This window comes from Thermobia domestica, chromosome 3 (genome assembly GCF_964235325.1).
Source record: "Thermobia domestica chromosome 3, izTheDome1.hap1.1, whole genome shotgun sequence".
NCBI classification, from domain to species: Eukaryota; Metazoa; Arthropoda; class Insecta; order Zygentoma; family Lepismatidae; genus Thermobia; species Thermobia domestica.
Genome location: NC_137456.1, coordinates 244,166,805 through 244,189,934, shown reverse-complemented (window position 1 = coordinate 244,189,934; position 23,130 = coordinate 244,166,805). Strand labels below are relative to the sequence as shown.

Below are 23,130 nucleotides of genomic sequence, written 5' to 3'. Positions count from 1 at the left end.
TATGTCCCGCTCGCCTCTAATCTTTATTTAAAGGAATAAGAGTAGTGCATCTACACTCTTGATGAATCGTCAATTCTAACTGAAGTTCCTATCTGAACAATTTGCTGACCACATCTTCCAGTAAAACAACAGTATTACCTATCTCGCCAAGGGTTCCTATTGTGTTCAACTCCGTATGTATTGAGTATCTTTGTACTCCTCCCTGGTAGATATCTGGACTTAAGGCCTACAGAAAACGTGAGGAACATAGTGGAAAAACCTGTTTTTAGTCGGCCTTCGATAACGATCATCGCCTGCTACGGCTGATTTTAGTGAGAGAGTTGGATATGATACTCTAGACAAACAGACGTCATATGTACAAACTGACACCTGCCTTTTTGTACCTACCTGCCAGAGTAGGAAAGTATTCGGTAACTATTGTATACAAACTGTACACAAAAACACGATTATTTAGAAGTCGCAAATTTGACATATGATTTATAATATAAAACAAGGAAAATATTTTTAATAAGATTAAGAAACAAGGAATATGTCAATATCATAACAAGTACATTACAATTACTTACGACAGGGCGGAACATTTCCGGTCGCCATTGGAGACTAGAAATTTAGAGCTGGCGACCAGTGTTCAGTAGGGATGGTTTCTGCCTAAACTTATAGGGTTGCGCAGTTTCTGTTTGGCAGGAAAATAATTGTCACTGATTGAAAGAAAACACGGAATGTGAAGTCTTCAAAAGTTTTGTTTTCCTATTTGACGTTGAATCAGACATTGAAAAAGATTTAGAGTTGAAACTTCCTTACGAGATTCTCACATTTACATACAATTCTAACATTTTGTGAACTTTTACATGTGCGTACTGTTTCTCGAGCGAGAGGCTTCAGCAGTCTCAACAGAGTTAAGACTGCCTACAGAGGTTCAGTGAAGACTGACACACTGGATGATTTGCTTACAATTTTCATCAACGGCCCTCCATTTAAGGACTTTGATCCGCAAAACTGCAATCGACAACTAGTACTTCAGTGCAGAAAGAGAGAGCGTTACACAAACATGAAGTCTTAGGGTAAGCTATTTTTTAACATGTATATGAATTGTCCAATTCAAAACTGATCACCCTGAATCTAATTGACTGGTTCTGAAACTTTATGCCCTGATGCAGTCTCTTTCTTTGTCGAACTAAAGGCCGTGGAGTAGGGAAGACCTCTTACAATTTATACATGAGAAATACTGGCGATCATCATTTTTGCATTGACGAGTGCGTCTGACTTTGAAATTTTGTGCCCTGACTTACAATATGTTTCAGTTGTTTTGTTAATTATTCTATCGCCAATTTGAGTGACCCCATGACATGTCCTTATCCAGTGTATTTCCTTGGAGCCAAAAACATCGGGTAATTTTTCAAGAACCTACCAGCGCATCTGGATGCAAGGAAACCATTCTACCATTTTCTGGTAATATATTTTTATCATAACTATTTCTTCATTGAATGTAGAGAGGAAATTTGGTCTTTGTTTCCACACGGATTGAAATGTCTAGAAACAATATAATTACACTTGCTTGCAATATCAGTATTATATACTTAATGCAAATTAAAGTTACGATATATCAGAAAATAATAGAGCAGAAAAAAAACTTTAAGTTATGTTTTCTGAGCATACGGCAATTTTCTCTCTTCTCTTTTAATAGCTGCATCGTTAGAACAATCATTTCCTCAAAGAAAAACATAAAGTATATTCTAACACGTTGGCCGCCATGTGCATAATTCTGATGCACAAATAGTGTGGTCCAAAATACCCCCAAAATTTGGCTTGGCGGCTAACGTGCTAATTTAGTTTTTCTTACATTGCACCTCCTGTAGTACACGTATTCTGGAGAAGTTCAATTTGAAAGTATTTTTGTAACTAGTATTCAAAATAAAGATGCAGCGATGTGAAAAAAAAACTTTCAAACGATAAATCTATATAAAAATAAGTTGTAGTGATTTGTTTCTTTTCGCTTTTCAAAAATGGCGGATCTTAAAACTAACTTTCATATCTATTTTATCTTTTGCCATGAAGAATAATATTTTTAAAAAAAATGCAAAATTAATGTTGACTTTTCATCATGTTAAACTGAACGTTACTCATTTTAAATTAAAGTAAATCGGCACTGAATAAAAGAGATGGTTAAGATTCCTTGATAAGTATGCCTTATTTCAATTTCAGTAGCGTATGCTTACGTGATTCGAAGTACTTGATAATTGACTGTTCTTTGTAATTATAACCAGTTTGACACCCTTAGTAAGAACAATTGATGGCATAGAATTATATTGTTGTAGTGGTAGTACTGGCATGTATACTGTGGCATTAGTATACCAATCATTATGATACATTTTCTGTCATTGTAGGAAAAAGGTTTGGACCATGATATTAATCATTGGATATCCGTCCAAGTCGAATCAGTGATCAGTCATGATTTTATCTAGGTGAATCCAAACTGAATTGAAACAAGGAAACATTATAATGAGCTGAATGATTATATTGTGAATATAAAAGAAAAAGGAAAAGCTTAAATGAAGAAAGCAAAATCCGATTTACACAATCGGAAGTCGAAACTGTTAAGAATGTGGAGAGTAAGAACAAAAATAAAAAGACTGCTTCGGAAGAAATACAGAAGTTCAATTCACCTAAGGTGGCCAATTTTACAGAGCTGATGACGAACACAGCGTAGGAGAAGAAACCAAAATTCAGTAGCCCGTGAATTTAGTAGTGAATCATGTACAACACTGTGTGGAAGTTGTTGTGGTGAACAACTATTATGTATGTTAAAGTGACACCTTATTGTAATGCACAATTCAATGCTTCAGTGATTGTGAAAATATGTGCGGCAAAGGGCAACAATATCAACAGGCGTACAGTAGAAAGCGTAGGCCAGCGCTGTAAACCCACCGGTTCTAAATGTGAAGATAAGTCGTGAGAGTGAAAAGGAAACGGACAGGTCCAGCCACGACACCACACGTTGTGAGAAACATCAGGGTATCAGTTGTAAAGGAGAACCCACCTAGCCAGAGCAATCTTTCCACCTCGTGCAGAATATCACATATCACAGTTTGTCGTGTCATAAAGGATAATTTGGGACTTTAAAAAATTGTCGTAAGGCGATAGGGCATAAGTTATCACCAAGGCATATTCAAGAGAGATTCACAAACGCAAGAAAGTTGTACGAACAGTACTTCACAGGTGACAAATGACAATGGGTTGTCACACTAGATGAACCCTGGATCTACCTTGATGACACCAATAAGCCCAGGGCTATTTTTAATTCATCACATGATGCGAAGGACCGTGACGAGTTCGTCCGTGAATGTCGCGAGAAGTTTTCGAAAGGTTTCATGGTGGTGCCAGGTTTCTCTGCCAATGCCAATGCATCGTGTGGATTCGAAGGCCAAGGTGAATGCAGCCTTCCCTCAAACTAACATCATGGAACCCTTATACACAACGCACATCTCACAGTTGTATGGCAGGGACATCGGGAAAGTATGTCGCGTATTATCGCGTATGACCTCGGAGACTGATGTGACTGTTATACAATTCTCGTCCATAACTATGAAGTCATCAGATGGGGCTCTAGAAAGCTTGTCAAGCGGTGTGGTCAATTCCCCTCATATACCACTGCTTCAGTGGAAATTGCGTTGCAGAGAGATAGTCCAGGCTTGTGACCACCACATCGAAGATAACCGTTGGTGGAAGAAGAGATTGTCGTGAGCAGCTGAGCGCACAAACTTTGGCCATCTTTGGTAAATTGAACTTCTGTACCAAAACCGGATCAAAATTTTACAGTAGCCCAAAAAAGTTAATGCGTTTTTCAGGAAGATAAGATTTTTTGTACAGAAGTTGTCCATAATCATAAAGGAACGTACAGTGAGAATGGCAACGTAATGGGAAATCAAAATTTTAGAGCTGGGAAGATGATAAACGAAAGAGAAGAAATGAGTCTGATTAGGAAAATCTCAATAATGCAATTGCAAAGGAAAAATGGAATTTCAACAGACGAATGATGAAACCAAATATAAAACTAGAAGTAGACACCGACGTTGATTTGAAAAAAATCGACACAAAATTCTAAGAGGAAGAAAATGTCAGAAAATGATGAGAATGAAATCAAATTATAAAATAATAAGATGGATACACCATTATAAAACAAAATGAGAATGTGAGGTAGATTATCAGATGGGGATATCTAAAGAAGTCAAAAGAAATTTGAATTACAAGAAAGTATGAATTGTAGAGCAAAAATTGAGGATTAAATCCAAAAGGAAACTATGACAAATGGATTAAGAAAATAAATTACCAATAAGATGAAGAGAACTATGTACCTAAATAGGACACGAAGAAAAAGAAGGAGATGAACACAATAATGCATTGGAAAAGGCACACAGTAAAACGAAAAGCACTTAAGGTAAAACAAGAAAAAACAAAAGCAGAGAGATATAGTATAAACAAAAAGAAGAAAACAAAGAGTTTCAAAGAAGATAAAAAGAGATAAAGGAAACCCAAGAAGTTATAAAGAAGAAAAATGGGAATATACTAGAAATAAATTAAAAAGAAATGGCATTGGTTGTTTCTTAGAGCACTGTAAAAGAATAAAAGACGAAATAAATGAAATCCAACAGCAGAATTCCACCCGAGGAGATCTAGGTTAAAGAAGAAAGGAAGTAGAAGCGTACAAGAAGGAAAAGAAGTAATATTTTTAAAAAGATACATTATAAAATAAATAAGAGGAATTTCCGATTAAACGCGGATAAAGGCAAAGAACCAATTCACAAGAAGAGAAAACAAGAGGTGAAGCAGATAACGGTAAATCGGACTATATTACTGAAGCTCTAAGACCACTGATGAGAATGAAAATTGAAAATAACTTCTTTTTAATACCATGACCCTTAATGGTCATTATATTTTACCATTAATTATTCCCTTCTCACATAGCTTATGTTCATTCTTGTTCATAAGGTTGTACTTAATTCGTTTATGTGCTTCATATGTTAATGTTTATTCGTTTATATTATGCTATGTGTGACTTATGGTATTACATAGCTTCAGATAAAGAATCTACGACATATGTCTGAGATGTTCAGAGTATTGATTAATATAATTCAAAAGGGAAAAGAAATTATACCCTGGTAATTGTTGTTAGAATTGTATCTTCTCAAAATTCGTCGAATTAATTGAACAAGATATTAATCTCCATAACTTGTCTTAGTTTAAGTGTTATTGTAAACCAGTGGAGAAAATAACATTTAATCGTATATTAAGATATATAAATTTTGAGAAGGTGGCGGGATATTGTACTGTAGGATGATTCACTACTATTGCCATGTCATGCTAAATATTTTAGTCCCAATGGATTATTCCCTATCTGAACCTATTTACCATTAAATTAAGTAGTCTTTTTCATGAAATCTGATGTTGGAGAATATATTTCTTACTCAGTCTAAATAATTGCTTTCAATCAGATCTCTCTGTATATGATATTTAAGATTTATTTTGTCAATATTGAATCAATGACTAAAGCTATTCGACTCTATGGACAATTACAATCATCATATAATAATGTTTAATAGCAGTGACGTGATTATTTTAAACACAATAAATATCGAAATAAACGGTACAAATAAAGTAGTGATGATATTATGAAACAAGACGTAATAGTGGTAATGAGAATTAGAAGACAAGTTGTCTAGTTTACTTTCAAATGCATTTTCACATTTTTGGGATGGGTGAACCAATGAAGCACCATTCATATCTTTGGTGCTTTATTTGAAGGCCACATTGGTGGTACGAGCTTTCATCTCTCCAGTAATATTTAATACAAACGTGGGTTCAATTTTGACCTTTTTTCAAAAGTTCAACAGCAAGTGTCCGTCTAGGTTCTTACTATTCCTCTGTCAGTATGTGAAAAAATAATTTAACACCATTTCCAGTTCGCTCATTTTTGAGTAAAATTTCGTGGAACACACCGCTATTCTGATGTCATGAGCATAATAACTTTATTTTCTTTGTTTATTGAACCTCTATGATCCACCAAAACATTTAAGCAATTCAAAGACATAGTTTCTCGATAACTCCGCGTCACCATATGCTTGCTGTACATATTTCATGACTAATTAGGGATGTTTCATACCCTAAGATACAACTTAGTGTTACCCCCTGCAACAAACTCGCGTCCATCACATTTCTAATCTAACTTCAAAGTAAATTGGCTAACGAATGTTGCCAACAGTTTCCTTCAGAAAGTATCTAAATAAGACACAAAACCGGTTACAATAACTAAATTTACCTAAGATTATAACTAAGTATGTAGGTATTCTTACTTAGCAATAAAGCATGTCAATCATTGCCCAACTTGAGCGTGTTTACTTAAATTAAAGTGAAATAGGTCTTCTCATATCCTCTAATCAAACACTTTCAAATTTAAACTTTTTACAATACATTTTGCTCTCTCCGTGATGTGATATTAACAATTTCTTTAATTAATTTATTCACTTTAAATTCTTTCCGTAATGATTATATTTTGATAGTATTATTGATACCAGAACACTGAAAATGAATACAAGCCATAGCCCAAGTAATAAATACAATATGTACACCCGAAACTAATCATGCACTAATTAACTACATATTAATTTCACTATGGAAAGATGAGAGTTTCCGGAACCCCAATTCACTGTGAAATCATAAGGCGTAGGCAAGAATTATAAAGTAAAATAGCTATCGCGATGTGGCAATGTAAATATAATTCGTAGCAGCTCAGTTAAAAAACAACCAAGCTATGCTTTGATTCAATCCATACTTTTTCAATGAAGTCTTGATTAAAAATCTTTGTCAGAAAAGTTCCAGGTAATTGCGCTGAGTGTAGTTTGTTAAGGTTTTGCTGCGACTTGATAATATGGAAGAGTGAAATGAAATTGTATTAAGTTAGTGAAAAATGGAGTGAGATTTACCTTCAGTATGGTTTAAAGGAGATATTTGGCAAAACCTAACCACTAAATTCGTATTCTTTTTAAAACTAGTTTTGAGACAAAAAAAGAAAAACAAGGAAAGCAAAGAATGAGTGGTTTGTGTTGGTTTTTATGTTGGACTTAAGTCACTTTATAATACTATTATACTTACGTTTCCTATTTCATATTATTTAGTCTTAAAAAAAAGAAAGTAAAGGAAATTAAATTTTAGTTAGCTCAATGTCTTTCAAATTTAACAGCAATTTAGTGCTGGAGTTGCTACTTGCTAACCCTTTTGACATAATCAAATATTTTTCAACTACTAAATTAAATGCAACAAACCGTAGAAATAATCAAGGAAGAAAATTAGTTGCTTTAAATATATTATTTTGTGAGTTTAAGAACCTATTATGTTATTGTTCTTTAGTCTGGGGATTTTATACTTTCGTTCTCTGTCAAACAAAACCTTGGGGGGGGGGAAGCCAAAAGCTAATTGTTACCTACTATTAAGATCTATTTAACAGACTTAAGTGAAGTCGAATGCTATTTCAATTTCATATATATTTCTTGTTGTTCAATTAGTTCATATTATAATAAAGTTTGTTATCTGTTTTAAGAAAATAGGTTTTGTTGTAATTGCTACTATAACTGGTAAACTGCTATACCGCTTACAAACATCCGAGCTCACTCAACGTGTTTCCATTAATTTGCCGTACTGTTTGTTTTGTTTTGATAGTTTTAGATTTAATTCCTTAAGTCTAAATACTTCAAGTTGCAGAGCAACGAGTACTGAGAATTTCTGGAGGCATATAATTATATATGTGTGCTTATTACGCAAGACATATATAATTAATAAAGATTACCTGGAACAATCCCTTTTGTTTCTTGCAATTTGGTACTATATTACAAAAAGAAATAATCAAGAGGGAAAATTTTCAATGTTAATGTACCTATTGCAACGATTTAGCAGGTTGCTAATTACGTAATATGCTCAGTTATAGGAATAGCATGATAATGTTGGAGGAGAATAGACTGTAGTTAATGACAGAAGACAGTGAGTTATAAAATTCCCTATAATAGTAAATGTTTATATGTACTTGTGTAATTCTTTCTTCCCCGTTAAATGGTTTTAAAAATTACGTATAATGGCTCAGTTTAATGATAGGAGGGCTGGTTTTGTATATGAAAATGATCAGTCTAGCTCGAGTGGCGATGAAGTTTTGGGATATTATTATGAGAATCCTTTATTTGGAAAGGAAGCTAGTAGAAGAACGAATAATGAGTGTGCCTCTCCTAATAGCGAATAATGAGCGGAGCTCCGAATATACGAGGGGGTGGTAGAACAATAAATGTACCTCCACTAACCCATAATTTCCGATTCAAGTTTTCGAAGCATGCCTCCGAGGGTATGTATAAGGTCCTAATGGAAGAAATAAATAATCTACCCGTAATTGATGGTTCGAATATGGAGTTAACCATTAAATTTTTGATACAATTAGACAGTTTTCTCAGGGGACCGGATTTAACGTTGGATTTGGTACTTATCACCTGTATTTATCGTACGAAAGGGGAAATTCAGGAGATGGTACGATCTCTGGTTGGAAGTTCCCTCTCATGGGAGACAATTTGTAGAAGAATAATGTTGCGTTTCATCCCTACTATAGCTGGAACTCAGTACACGAAACTTTATCTCTACACTACTATGAGTGAAGAAGAGACACTTTATGACTTTATTGATTCTAAATTTTCTATAATTAATGTCCTTGATATGAATTTTGATGAAAATACTATTTGTAGTCTTATTGTGAATATAGTTACTCCTCAAACGAATAAATTTTTAGTGGAACATTGACTTCCTACTACTTTTGAAAATTTATTGACTTTAGCTGCTAGATATGATGCCTTATTTCGGTATAAAGCAGATTATTATAGGTTAAGGAACCAAACAATAGGGACAAAAGAGACCAGGTACCATCCCAGAAACCTTCCGATATGTTAAATGCTCGTAGCATGCGAAGTCAAATAGTTCAGTTACCAAAAAAAATGTTATGTTAATGAACCTTGCGATCAATATTTAGGTTATATAGGAGATACAGCCATTGGATTAAAATGAATGTTAACTATTCAAGGCACAAAAATAAGTTCTTCATTTGGAAATTCGAGAAAATTTACGAATTCTGATTATAATTCAGACAGTTTTAATAGAGTACATGGTGCTCAATCCCAACCACTGTTTAATGTAAACGAAAAGAAAATTGGGGATTCTACTGAAAGCAGTATGTCTCTATCCCATGGAAAATTGATAAAGAATTTAATTTCTGTATTGATTTATATTAAAGGAAAAGCTGTACCTTGCTTAATAGATACCGGTAGTAGTAATTATATTAGTCAGCATTATTTTCAACATTTACGCAATATGTTGAAAGTGAAGAATGTGAATTTACAAACCTCAGGGCTTGGAAACACGCAAATTTTCGTTAACCAGAGAGTGCGTATTTATTTTCGAATGGGGCGTCAGCAGTTTTCTGAACTATTTTATGTTATTGATTCTGATGACTTTGATATTCTTTTGGGAAACTGTTTTCACACCAAATACTGTGTCATCATTGACATACCTAACAACGTATACAGGGTGCAAAATAGAAAGTTAAGCGTTCCTATACAGGATGCCTCTCAGTTGTCTACGGAAACATCTCGCTCTTTCCCTGTTTACTCCTAGGGGAGAGGATCGTGGAAGGCAACCACCACGCAACCTAGGTTCGCTGAAAGCATCGTCTTCTCCTAGTACCACAACTTGTAATGGTCTACAACAGCCTGGTTTTCTGGAAACTGCTGCAGCCACGTCCAAGAGAGTTGTTTCTAATGAACCAGACCCGGAGTTGGAGGTTTATTATGATCATTCTGTTCTTTATCCTGAATGGATAAACCGGGAAGAAATGCAAGGTAAATATAAGGTTTCTTCTGAACTTTTACAGTTTGATCCTAGCTTACAGATGTATGTTAATGAACTTTTAGAAAATTATAAGGATATAATTACTCAGAAAATTGGTCGTGTTAAAAATTTTGAATATAAAATAGAAGTAACTGATAAGACTCCCATTAGGCAACAACTATACCAACTTCCTACTTAGAAATATTTAGAACAATTTAATGAACAACTTGAAAAGGATGATATAGTAGATAGGGAACAATTTTCTCCTTTTATTTCTCCCTGTTTTCTTGTCGAAAACTCAGATAATGGTAGACGTTTGGTCGTGGCGTACGGAGAAATTAAAAAACGAGCTATTTGTTATAACTTTCCGTCTCCTAACATGGATAATGTTATATCTAGCATTTCTAATCATAATTTATTTAGCAAAATTTATCTCAGATCTTTTTCTCAATTGACCTTGACAAAAGACAGTCGGCCTTATTCAGCATTTGTGACAAAAAATAAAATCTATCAATTCAAGGTCTGTCCTATGGGGTTTTTGAATAGTCCGTTTGTATTTACTAATTTCATAAGTATGGTACTTGTTGGGTTAATTGGTAAAAATTTAGAGATATTTTATGATGATATTCTCCTGTTTATCTCTGATATAGAGAGTCATAAGAAATTATTAGAGGAAGTTCTTTCTCGTTTGAGAAAATGAAAATGAAATAAAATGAAATCTTCGAGTTTTACGTCCCACGGTTATGCCGGTTAGGCTAAAGGAGACGGTGATGATGAGTAATGAATGAAATGGTGGAATGAAGAAAGTGGGAGGAAACGGGAGAACCCCGAGCAAACCCATGCACACGGTGCTTATCCACCTCAAGTTCACTTGGCGGGGGTTGTGATGAAACCCAGGGCCCCAGGACCAGAGGTCAACGCTCTACCACTGAGCCACCGCGGTTCCTTTTTGAGAAAATGGGGTATAACTATTTCCCCGAAGAAAACTCTTCTATTTCAAAATTCTATTAAGTATTTAGAGTTCCGATTGGAAAAGGGATCTATGAGTATAGACCCTGAAAGAATTAATGCAATTCAGGATATACCAAGACCTAAAAAATCGCAAAGGTGTTAATAAAATCTGTTCATTTTTTGCCTTTTATTCTAAATTTGTCCGAAATTACTCTAAATTAATTGCTCCATTACAGGAACTACGTTCCTCTAAGAGAATATTTAAGTGGTATCATGATATATCACTTCAAAAACTAAAAGATGAATTTTGTGAACACGTACTTTTAACGGTTCCTGAAATGAATTCCAGCTTTATTGTCCATTCGGATAGTAGTTTGCGTCATTTTTCAGGAGTTCTAAGTCAGTATGACGAACAAGGTAATTTAAGACCTGTTGCTATGTTCTCGAAAGCTATTCCACCTACTGATTGTAGTAAGAATGTTTAGGAATTGGAACATAAAGCCTTAACCCTTTGCTTAGAACGGTTTGAGTACTATTTATTTAATTCATTTTTTGTGCACAGCGATAGTAAAAGTTTGTCTTGGCTTTTAACTAATCATAAACGTCAACGGCGATTTGGAACACTTTTAGAAAAACTCGCTCGATTAATATTTAGAATAGTCCATATCAGGACGAAAGTAAATTGTGTCGCTGATTTTCTCAGCCGTATTGAAAATCATTTAGAATTCTACACTAAAGATGTAGATACAGTAGAACTTAATAAAGATCATGGTAAAAGTGTAAATGTGTCTTTTGTAAATTTTGGAAGTATCCTGATTTCAGTATTTCCTTCGATGACCATCAAAGAAAAAACCCTCAGCTGAAGGAAATTATTACTAAACTAGAGAATAAACAAGAGGTAAGAGGTTATAAATTGCAAAATATCTTATTAAAGTAAACGAAAGGTAAATCTGGACAAGATTTCAGAACTATCATACCTTCTTCATTTGTAAACTCACTTCTTGAGTATGCCCATAATTTTTTGGACCGGGAGGTTACACGGGAATTAAAAAGACCATAAATAAGGTTTCTTCGCGCTTTACATGGCCATTAATGTATTCTGATATTAAGAATTATGTAAATATTTGTGATGTATGTCAGAAATGCAAAGACAAGACCACTAAACCAACGGGTAATTATTCTACAAAAACAGTTAAACATCCTAATTATGTTTGGCATATTGACGTAGCTGGCCGACTGCCTAATAGTTCTGGTTATGAGTATATTTTGATTGTAACCGACTCTTTTAGTAGATGTGTGTTTTTAGAATCTTTGGGCAATTAAATTCTAAAACAATTTGTAATAAACTGTTAGATTAATGTCTGAGATATGGGCTTCCAGGTTCTGTGTTACATGACGGAACTTCTTATTTTGTATCAGATTTCTTCACTCAGTTTCTGTATACTTATAGTATTCAGGATGTTAGATTATCCCCTTATAACCCGTCGCAGAATAAGGCTGAACGGCCCGTAAGATCAGTGAAGAACTTGATTCGTGCGTATGTTGATTACAGTGGAAATTGGCCCAATTGTTAACTAAAATCGCGTACACTATCAACATTAGCATGAATAAAACTACTGGGTTTTCGCCGAGTGAAATTTATTTGGGGAGAAAAGTTTATCATCCGTTAGATATGAAAAAGTTGTTAGATGTTGAAATTCTTGATAATGATCAGAATAAAGAAGAGAAGTTTGCTACCATAAGTAATAATATTCATAATGCCTGGAAACGAAGTTTGAAAATCTATACTCAGAAACATATTCCAGTTGATATACCTATTGGTGATCTTGTGTTAGTTAAAAGAATGATGCAACTGTCGGTAGAAAAACACTAACCCCAGAATAATACCTCCTTGGGATGACAATTTTGTTGTATTTAGTAAACCTACCCAGAGTACTGTTTGGCTAGAAAATGTAGAGAATCCTACTATTAGGTTGAAGCGCCATGTAAGATTTTGTAAACCATATAATGTTCCTCACAACGCTCAAGCTGTTAATGTTTAAAATCAGTTTAAAACTTCCTTAACTAGATTCGATTTTGTAGATAAGATTATTGTTTTGTATGTAATGATGTTTGAATTCTTGTTGTGTTTGCTTAATTTTGTTTTCCTGTAGGAAAACCTTCACGATTGTTAGGGACTAGGAGTGGTACTAGAGCTAGTCATCATCATCATCTGTGTACGTCGAAATGCAGCTTGTAATGGATTTCGATTAAGGAAAGTTTGTAAGAGGAATAACCATATCATTTGGAAGATAATTGGTCATGTACAGGGCCGCCCACAGGGGGGATGTATGGCGCAAGCTGCGCTATTGAGAAAAATTTGGGGGGGGATTTTACTCTACTTTCGAACTAGTAATTTTACTGTCGGAATAGCATTAAAACACGATTTTGAGAAGCTAATTTTCAAAATTTTCCGGGTAAACCCCCGTACCCCTTGCTTCGATACTCGATGAATGAAGTACCGCGCAAGTAGCCGTATGAAAGGAAAGGTTGGTTCGTTTTAAGAGAGAAGGGCCGCCCACAGGAGGGATGAATGGCGCAAGTTGTGCCATCGAGAAAAAATTGGGGGGAATAAAAAAATTGCGGAAGAATGTTACTCTATTGTCGAATAAGTAATTTTGCTGTCGTCAGAATAACATTGGAACACGATGCGATTTTTTTTAAATCTCGAGAATGAATCCCCCTACCCCCTGCTTAGAAACTCTATGAATGAAGTACCGCGCAAGTTGCTATATGAAAGGATGGGCTGGTCAGTTTATCGCTTTGTGTAGGTAACTTACCCATTTTCTGCTGGGAGCATTTATTTATTTCTTAAGTATACCATTACGACACTTAATAAGTAATGCTGTTCAATTGCTACATGATATATAATAAATGAATTAATGATAATATTTTGTATAGTTTTCTGTTTGTGCGATTACATTTTCCAGGGTCTGCGGTAAACTGAAAACCAGCTCAAAAGTGGCATCACTGTGTACAATAGAGACTTCCCGTGAGAGGTCGCTCCAGTAGTATTCTATATATTCAGCTCCATGTATTGTACAGAGTGAAGCCAGCTAGGCAGTTGTTCGTTTTTCGCAGCTCCTGGAAAATGTAATCACACATTCACACACATAGAAAACTATAGAAAATATGATCATTCATCATACATCAAGTAGTAACAGAATATTGTTACGTATTATATGTCGTCAATAATAAACAAATAAGCATTCTATAATACTACTACATGAAACAAAAACAACAACAAAAATAACAATTACTAGTACTATAGAAACTACTGCTACACTGGGCAATTGTTTTTAGAGGACTTGAGTTTTGAGGAGGGAAGAGATTATTAGTTTTGGGGGGAGTGCGCCATCAGCTTTGGGGGGATGGGCACCCCTGGTCATGTACAATATTTTTATTATTGTCCTGTTAGTTGTTTATTGTTTATGGAAAGGAAAATCCTTAGCCCTCCGGGGGGAAATTTGTGTTGCCTTTAGTCGAATAATAAAAAATTTTTTTAAAAAAATATAGTTAAAAAATCTCCAGATTAAATGACAATGAGAGAAATAGCTTTAAACGTTTTGCCAGTTATCCTTGAGCTATCTATCGCTGGAAGTTTTTATACTTCCTGCTGCATGGCGTTTATTGTGCCTGATTGCTCCTCTGGAGTGTGCCCAGCGAGCTCCGGATTTTTTCAGGTAATTGCGCCGAGTGTAGTTCGTTAAAATTTTGCTGCGACTTGATAATATAGAAGAGTGAAATGAAATTGTATTAACTTAGTGAAAAATGGAGTAAGATTTACCTTCAGTATGGTTTAAAGGAGATTTTTGGCAAAAACTAACCACTAAATTCGTATTCTTTTTAAAACTAGTTTTGAGACAAAAGTAGAAAAAAGAAAAGCAAAGAATGAGTGGTTTGTGTTTGTTTGTATGGTAGATTTAAGTCGCCTTGGAATACTATTATGCTTGTTTCCTATTTCATATTTTCTAGTCTTGAGAAGAAAAGAAAGTGATGGAAATTAAATTTTAGTTCGCTCATATCTTTCAAAGTTAACAGCTGGAGTATTGCTCAAATTTAACAGCTGAAGTAAACAAAACATATTTAGTGCTGGAGTTGCTGCTTGCTAACCCTTTTGATATAATCAAATATTTTTCAAATTAAATGCAGCAAACCGTAGAAATAACCAAGGGAGGAAATTAGTTGCTCTTAATATATTATTTTCTGAATTTAAGAACCTATTATCTTATTGTTCTTTAATATGCGGATTTTATACTCTTTCGTTCTCTGTCAAACAAAAACCTTGGGAAAAAGTCAAAAGTTAACTGTTACCTACTATTGAGATCTATTCAACAGACTAAAGTGAAATAGAATGCTATTTCGATTGCATATTTCTTGTTATTTAATTTGTTCATATTATAATAGTTTCTTATCTGTTTTAAGAAAATAGGTTTTGTTGTAATTGCTACCAGAACTGGTAACCTGCTATACCGCTTACAAACATTCGAGATCACTCGACGTGTTTCCATTAATTTTCCGTGCTGTTTGTTTTGTTTTGATAGTTTTAGATTTAATTCTTTGTCTAAATACTTCAGGTTGCAGAGCAATGAGTACTGAGAATTTCTGGAGACATATAATTATATATGTGTGTTTATTACGCAACAAATACTAAAAATTAATAAATGTTCTTTTTGTTATCTTGTATGTTTTCTCATTTGACATGACCTTGGCCATGTTTCCGTGAAAACTTACTAGGTGGCAGGGCTATGATTAGCAACACACTGTTCTTGTTCTGGTCCCATTAGTTAAGCTGACAATGGATATTGATTGTGAGCAAAGAGTGAGCATTAAGTTCTGCGTTAAGCTCGGGGAAACCTGTAGGGAAAACTGGGCTATGATTAAAGCATATGCAGGCGAGGCACTTTCAGGAAGTTTTGTTTTGTTGTGGCACAAAAGATTTCGTGAAGGCAGAGATTCTGTGCAAGACGATCTCGGAGCTGGTCGCCGGTCTAGAGCACATACCGGTGCAAACGTGGAACATATAAGGTAGTTATTGCAAGAAGACTGTCGTGTAAGTGTGTGCACGATATCAGAAGAACAGAATTTGAATTGTAATGTGTGTCAAGATTTTACGCGAAGATTTAGGGAAACGGAAACTTAATGCAAAAATTGTCCCTTGCTCACTAAAAGATGAATACAAAGAGGAAAGACGAAGAACTTCTGCTGAACTATTGGATACAGCCAAACGTGATCCCACATTTGTGTGAAAGATTATTGCAGGGAATGAAAGTTGGTGATACTAATACTACTCTCACACGAAGCGTTAAAGTGCTGAATGGCGGAGTTATGGATCATCAGCCTCGAAAAAATTCAAACGACAACCTTCGACAACAAAGACAATTTTGATCGCATTCTTTGATAGTGAAAGATTAGTTCTCCATGAATACGTCCCTCCAGGTCCAACAATGAACCGGAGTTTTCACATCAAAGTCTTGAAACGTTTGCGACAAGCAATTCGACGTCGTCGCCCTGATTTGTGGCATTCTCAGGACTGAATCATACTGCATTACAATGCAAGAGCTCATACTGCTTTATCTATTAATGAGTATCTGACCAGACATTCTGATATTGCTATCCCACATTCAACATATTCGCCCGAACTTTCACCTTTTGTTTTTTGTTCTCTCCGCGAGGGAAAAGACGACTTAAAGGAAAGCTTCATCAAGATATCGGAGAAATCCAACGGGCTGTGACAAATAAGCATACAAGTATCGTAGTTGAAGACTTTACTGCTTGCTTCCAAGACCTCCAGAAACATTGGTAATTGTGTATATATTGCCAAGGGGACTACTTTAATAGGTGCTAGGATCATTACTTGGTAACTGCAATTTTCTATTTTTACGATCTTTGTCCTGTAGCTTTTCTTACAGAGGTTGTATATTTAAATATTACGAAGAATAAATGGTTTGTGATTGGTAATTATGAATCCAGAATTGGCCAAACTTATAGTGAACAGCTAAATCGCATTTTTACTAGTTTCAATGTGCAAACGAAAATGGTTTGTTTGATCTGCAATGATTAAAATGGATCTACTGCTGTCAACAATGCGACAATTGAGTCGATAAGCACTGAGCACAGTCTGTCACTAGTACGTTTACATGGAAACACTTCTATTGACATATCAACTTAGAACACATACGTAAGTCACCAAATGGCATCTATTTTCTATGTTAGAATGTCACTAGAAAAATTAAAATTCATCATGAATAATGCAATTATACAATTAAGAAGCTCAAAACAATTACATAGTGTCATATAGAACAAGAAATACGCAACAAATTCGCATTCAATTGTGAGAAATTTCTAACACATACCTGTTAAGATAGAATGAGAAAACTGGAGCTGGAATAACATTCTGCTCATACATATTGATTATAACAGTTTTAGGAGCAAATTGACTGAATGGTCTCAAGCCTAAAATGCCGTCATAGGGTTGGTCATTGAAAAATGACACCTCAGTTACAGCTTCTGCAAATGCCTGGTTCGCTATTTCCACACCTCCAAACTGAAATGTATATACATTCATATATATATATATATATATATATATATATATATATATATATATAATTGTTTTAACCAAACACAGTAAGTTTGAATGAAAAGTTAAAGTTTATAAACAGTTTGACTGGAAATTGCATCCAAGATCGTCTCAAAATGAAGCTTCTGCAAACTTATATAAAAATTTCCTTCATATCAACAAGTTGAGTTTTCCGAGTGTTCATTGATAGTAGCTTTCAATATATTAGTATTAATTATGTTAGAAAATAGTAAATATATCACACTCAACAAGAATAATGTATATATAAGAACTTTATGTTAAAAATAATAATTCAAATACAAATAAATTAAAATTTGATTTATATCGATGTGATGTTTAAATTTCTTAAGAACATGGATGACTCTGGATTTACTGCTGATTGGTTGCCACAGTCTACCAAGCTAGAGCAGATATGTAACTAGTAATCCAGAATTTGTGTATCCACATGTACCAAGAAAAACAGAACTCAAATTTTACCCAAGGAAATTTCCAGGACATCTTTTATAACAGCTAAGAGTAGAACATCCAGATCTGCAGTTTGTTACCTGAAACCCTCCATGAAGAAGGTTGTAAACCCCAAACTACCGACAAGATCTTGACATTCCAGTTGAACTAGAACTGTTGTTCACAAAAAATAGATAGATGTGTAAGGCCCTACAAAAAATTATACTCTATGAAACTAAACCTCTGGCCAGAACTTTGCGCAATGGAAATAAAATAAAAAACGAACTATATAAATCGAGAATTTAGAAAAGCGTTCGTTCATATCTATTCCCATTTCAATAAAAAATTCGTTTTATTCAACCACTGAAAGAACATTCCTGAAACTAGATTGTAAAATACACCTCGAACTGCTCTGCTTCCACTTGATCTGCATTCTTTTGCACACATGTTATATATATATATTATAGGGAATCTCAAAAATCCCCTGACATAGGGTAACTCGGTTATTATCAGCGTTACAATAAAATGTAAGAGGGAAAACCGTCTCCAAATATAATGCTTTCAATATAAAGTGGGGCATTTTTTTAAATCAGAAGAGCCGTTTGGGCTGTACATTCTTTATGCACCAAATATTAAATGTAAATACAATGTTGCCATTTACCTGGGGCTTGGGGAGGGAAGAAAGGACGAGACGGAAGGTGGACAAATTTTGTAAAAGTATGGTGATTGGGGGCATGTTTGAAATGGGGACTGGCCATCGACACGTTAGCCTAAACGACAGTAACTTCGTTTACTTATTTTGTAGATCCAGGTAAATGGGAACGTTTCATTTTCATTTAATATTGGGCGTATAAAGGGTTTACAGTAGAATCCCCGCTTGGGATGGTTTTGACCTTTGACTCTTAGAATCGCCGTAAACCAGTTTGCTGCTAAGTAGTAGGACACACACCCTACTCGTAGACGCCTGTAGCCTGCGAAAGAGCGGAAATTCCCATGGGAACTGGATTTATCAGACTCCGTCGAACTTAGCCTTGGGATTCCACGTGAAATTGATTTGTTGCTAAGGGGATATAGCGTTTTATGATTACTTTTTGACGGAAGTAATGAGTCACGTCTTGTTTGTATATATGTGTGTGTGTTTGTTTGTGTGTGATGAAAGCTTGTATAGGACTCGAAAAGATTAATTGTGATTAATAGTTTATACAGTGTGTTTGTGTTCGGTGGTTTGCTTTCCGCTGGATTCAGTAGCTATGAATAGATATCATTACTTGCTGTTTTTATTAAAATAGGCAAGTAAAAATGAACCTAGAAATATTAATATTAAATAAATAATAATATTGCTTTAAGATTTACGTCCCATGATTATGCCCCGAAGCATTGAAACTGTGTGTTACATCTTTGTTTAGCTACAAGGAGCTCGAGAGACAACAAGGAATAAAGCGTATTACTCATAGTTTTCTCCTACTTGGGTAATGACAATGAATTCTAACGTTAAAAAAGACACACGTTGCATACAAACAAATTCAACACAAGAGTCGCGTTTGTCTGAGCTCTGTCGTTTTATATCAAGATTCGTGTTTCTCATAACTCGGTCGTTTTATATTACATTGATAAGTGGAATTCGTTCTTTAGCTTTCGTGTGAACGAAGTACAGAGAAGAAGCTAAAAGACATATCACATCAATCGCCGTATGCTAATAAAAAAATCATTACTATAGTAGGAATGTAGGTGTGTGTGTGTGTGTTCGCTTTCATATTTTACATTTCATGCAAATGATAGATCTTAAGCTGAAAGCCTAGTGTTGTACGTACACGTTACGTAAAGAAAATAAAGAGTATGTCTGCTTGTGCGACGCCTGGGGGACCAGACGAATGGACCGAGAGTTACCAAAAATTCGATTATGGGTACCTTGGTTCAGTGAGATCAGTCGTGAAACTTCGATCGCATTCATCCAATCGGCTACGGACTGGGGGTGGTGGCAGTATCATCGAGGAACGACAGAATACCGAGATGTGTAGATATTATATGAACACAAATTCTCATTACTCACTAAGATAAGTTTGTCTGTTGCATAATACAACGCATTCTTCACATTCGGTTGCGGGCCAGAGAGGTCCCCACGGGGTGGGGTATCAGGACATGTAAAAATAATAATTCAATTTGATCGATATTAGTGTCAAATCCATAGTTTTAGGGCTTGCTAAGTTCACTTGTAAATTCAAGTTCACGTCGTATAAATAAAATAAAGGGTATATATGTCTACCCGTCTGTATGTGTGACGCCAGGGGGACGAGACGAATGGACCGAGAGTTACCAAAAATTTGGTCATGGGTACCTTGGTCCAGACAAAGCGTATCGGTGAGATCAGTGGTGAAACTACGATCGCATTCATCCAATCGGCTAAAGACTGGAGTGGTGGCAGTGCCATCTAGGGATGAGAGAATACCGAGACGTGTAGATATTATATGAACAGAAATTCTGATAATACTCATTAAGATAAGTTTGTCTGTTGCGTGATACAACGCATTTGGTTGGGGACCAGAGTGGTCTCCGGGGGTTGGGGTATCAAGACATGTTAAAATAATAATTCAAAATTATCGATATTACTGTTAAATCCATAGTTTTGGGATCGCTGAGCTCACTTGTGAATTGAAGTTCACGTTTACTTTTAAATTTAGCCCCTATGAGTTAAGCAACAGCCCTTAATTGAGGGGATTATCGAGACATGTAAAAATAATCCAAAATGGCAGATATTAGTGTCCAATTTGTTAGTTTTCATGGTCGCTGAGTTGAATAGTGACACTTTCACAGGAATTGACGTCCAATACAGCCACACATCATGCTTATCATTAGGCTACTGTTTAAAATTGTTTTAATGATTATGCTTCGAAGCTAAGGAAGACGATGATAATATTGATGACGAACTAATTGGTGAAATGAAGAATCCCTCGCATATGGTGTTTGCTCAAATCCATTTGATGCATGCTAGAATTGAACCAGGAATCTCACGCACTAAAAGCGAGCGATCTACCATTGAGTCACTGCTTTCCCTAGAATGATTAGTATAGCTATATTAATCAATCTAGGGGTCAGGTAGCATCATCACAGGGAATCAGGTGGAAACGAAAATTGCGAAACGGAAGAATAAGTAGAAAAATCACGCACAGAGTATTTGTCCTCCAGAAAACTCACTTGAAGCAAACTGTGAATATACAGTTCTGTCTTTCATGTTTTATGGTATGAATACAAAAAAAAAGTTCATTACATCGCAGAAGCGAAAGACTTTTTTAGTACACGTGTGAAGCTGGAAATTTCTTGAGTAAGTTAGTTAGTTTCCGGGTATACTTTCGTTCATCGACATCATAAAGATCACTTAACGTAAAAAAGAGAGAAAACGAGGAAGAAGAAGGTTCACGAATATATTACATTAATTTTACATTTTCCCTATGTATATACAGTGTTTTATAACTATATTGAATGTGTTTAGGGGTAACTAGATGAATTTATTTTATTTTTATTTTGGGTTGAATACAAAGAAAAGTGTGTACTCCCTTTTCCTTATTCTTCTTGTTATCATTATTCCTTTGTAAAATGCGTATATACATATAGAAAAATAAAATGGGTACGAAGAAGATTACGCAAGAATTGTTAAAAGAAATTGAAAAATATATTGTAGACGTAGAAGAAAAGGAGTACGTACAAAATTAACGGACGTAGGATCATCTAATGAATATAGGCGATGTAATTGAGATAGAAGATGATGATGATAACAGGAAGGAAGGAACCCATAAGGAAAATATGATGATGAAGAAAGGAAGAAGAAAAAGGAACACATAAAGAAGAAGTAAGATTACGAATAGCTGTAATATTCGAAAAAGAAGAAAGAGATGCAGTTAATGAAATTGAAAGAGAAGAAGATAAAGAAGAGATGATGAGCGAAGGTGAGAAAGAGGAAAAAGAGAAATATGAAGTATTATTAGAAATATTAGAAAACGAAACTAGTAGAATGATAGCAGAAGAAGAAGAAGCATCCGCTTGTATACAAAAACTAAAGACAAGAAGAAGAGATGACATCTGATGAAGAGGTAGTAAATTTAACATTCTCACAGATAATAGAAGAGGATTATACTGGGAAAGAAGAAGAAAGAATGGAGAGAAATGTTTTATCTTAAAGATATACAGAACATTCTTGACGAATTATTTCCACATCATGAAAAAGATAAAGAAGAGAAATATGAAGAAGTATTATTAGAAATAGCAGAAAATGAAAGTAGAATGATAACAAGATAAAGAAGAACAAAACGAGAGGAAGACAATGACACGTCCGCTTGTAGAGAAAAATAAATACGTGGTTACAAGAAGACAGAGATGAGAGGACAACTGAAGAATAGGTAGTAAACCTCACGTTCTCACAGATAATAGAAGATTACAATGAGGAGGAAGAGCATACAGAAGAAGAGTTTTACGAAAAAGAACTACAGAATTGGTTTGAACATTTTTTCTAAACCCTGGAAAAGAGGAGAAAGAAGAAAAATATATCCACCATTTATGGAAATACTAGCAGAGGCTAATACTGGACAAGAAGAAATAGATATTGATTTAGAAGAAATAGAGAAGCAAATGAATGATTTCCTATGTGAATTTAAAGCAGAACGAAACACAAGTGTACAACTGGAATATGGAAATACTAATAAATATAGTCATGATAACAATAGATTTAATACAATAGAAGAACGTAGAAGACAGTACATGAGACGAGCTCAAATCACTCTTTATTTGGTTTCGCTCCCTTCAATATTCTTTTTATCTAACTTGGTATTATAGAATAAACCGTATAGATCTCATCTTTTATTTCAGTATAATTATATTGAAATAGATGTATTTAGATCTTTCTGTTTTACATTCTCATATATATATTTGAGTATTGTAATGTTTTTTCTTCCTAATTGTTGTAGTTGCTAGTCATACAAATGGTTGATAGGGATGAACTTCTTATATCGAAGCACAAGCTATCTTAAAACTTTTGAAAAGTCTTTGGTGAAGCTTCTAAACATGAGTCATTTTCTTTTTTAAATAATAAACAATTTTATTTATTGTTGATATTCTTTTGTAAGACTGATACCATATATTTATAAATAATATGCTTTGAATTTCTATTATATTTTAAAATCCTCTTTATGTTTCTGTGTTTTAATGTTTCGGGAACA

At 34.7% G+C, this 23,130-nt stretch overlaps 1 protein-coding gene across 2 annotated transcripts in view; it reads right to left on the bottom strand.

The window, feature by feature from the left end:
• The window catches only part of LOC145681001 (lysosomal aspartic protease-like), a 163,561-nt gene that overhangs the window by 61,216 nt on the left and 79,215 nt on the right, over positions 1-23,130 (bottom strand). For both annotated transcript variants that reach the window (XM_081752265.1, XM_081752264.1), the window contains exon 5: positions 17,253-17,443. In XM_081752265.1, the coding sequence (XP_081608391.1) occupies positions 17,253-17,443 (191 nt within the window). The remainder of the gene's footprint in view (positions 1-17,252; positions 17,444-23,130) is intronic.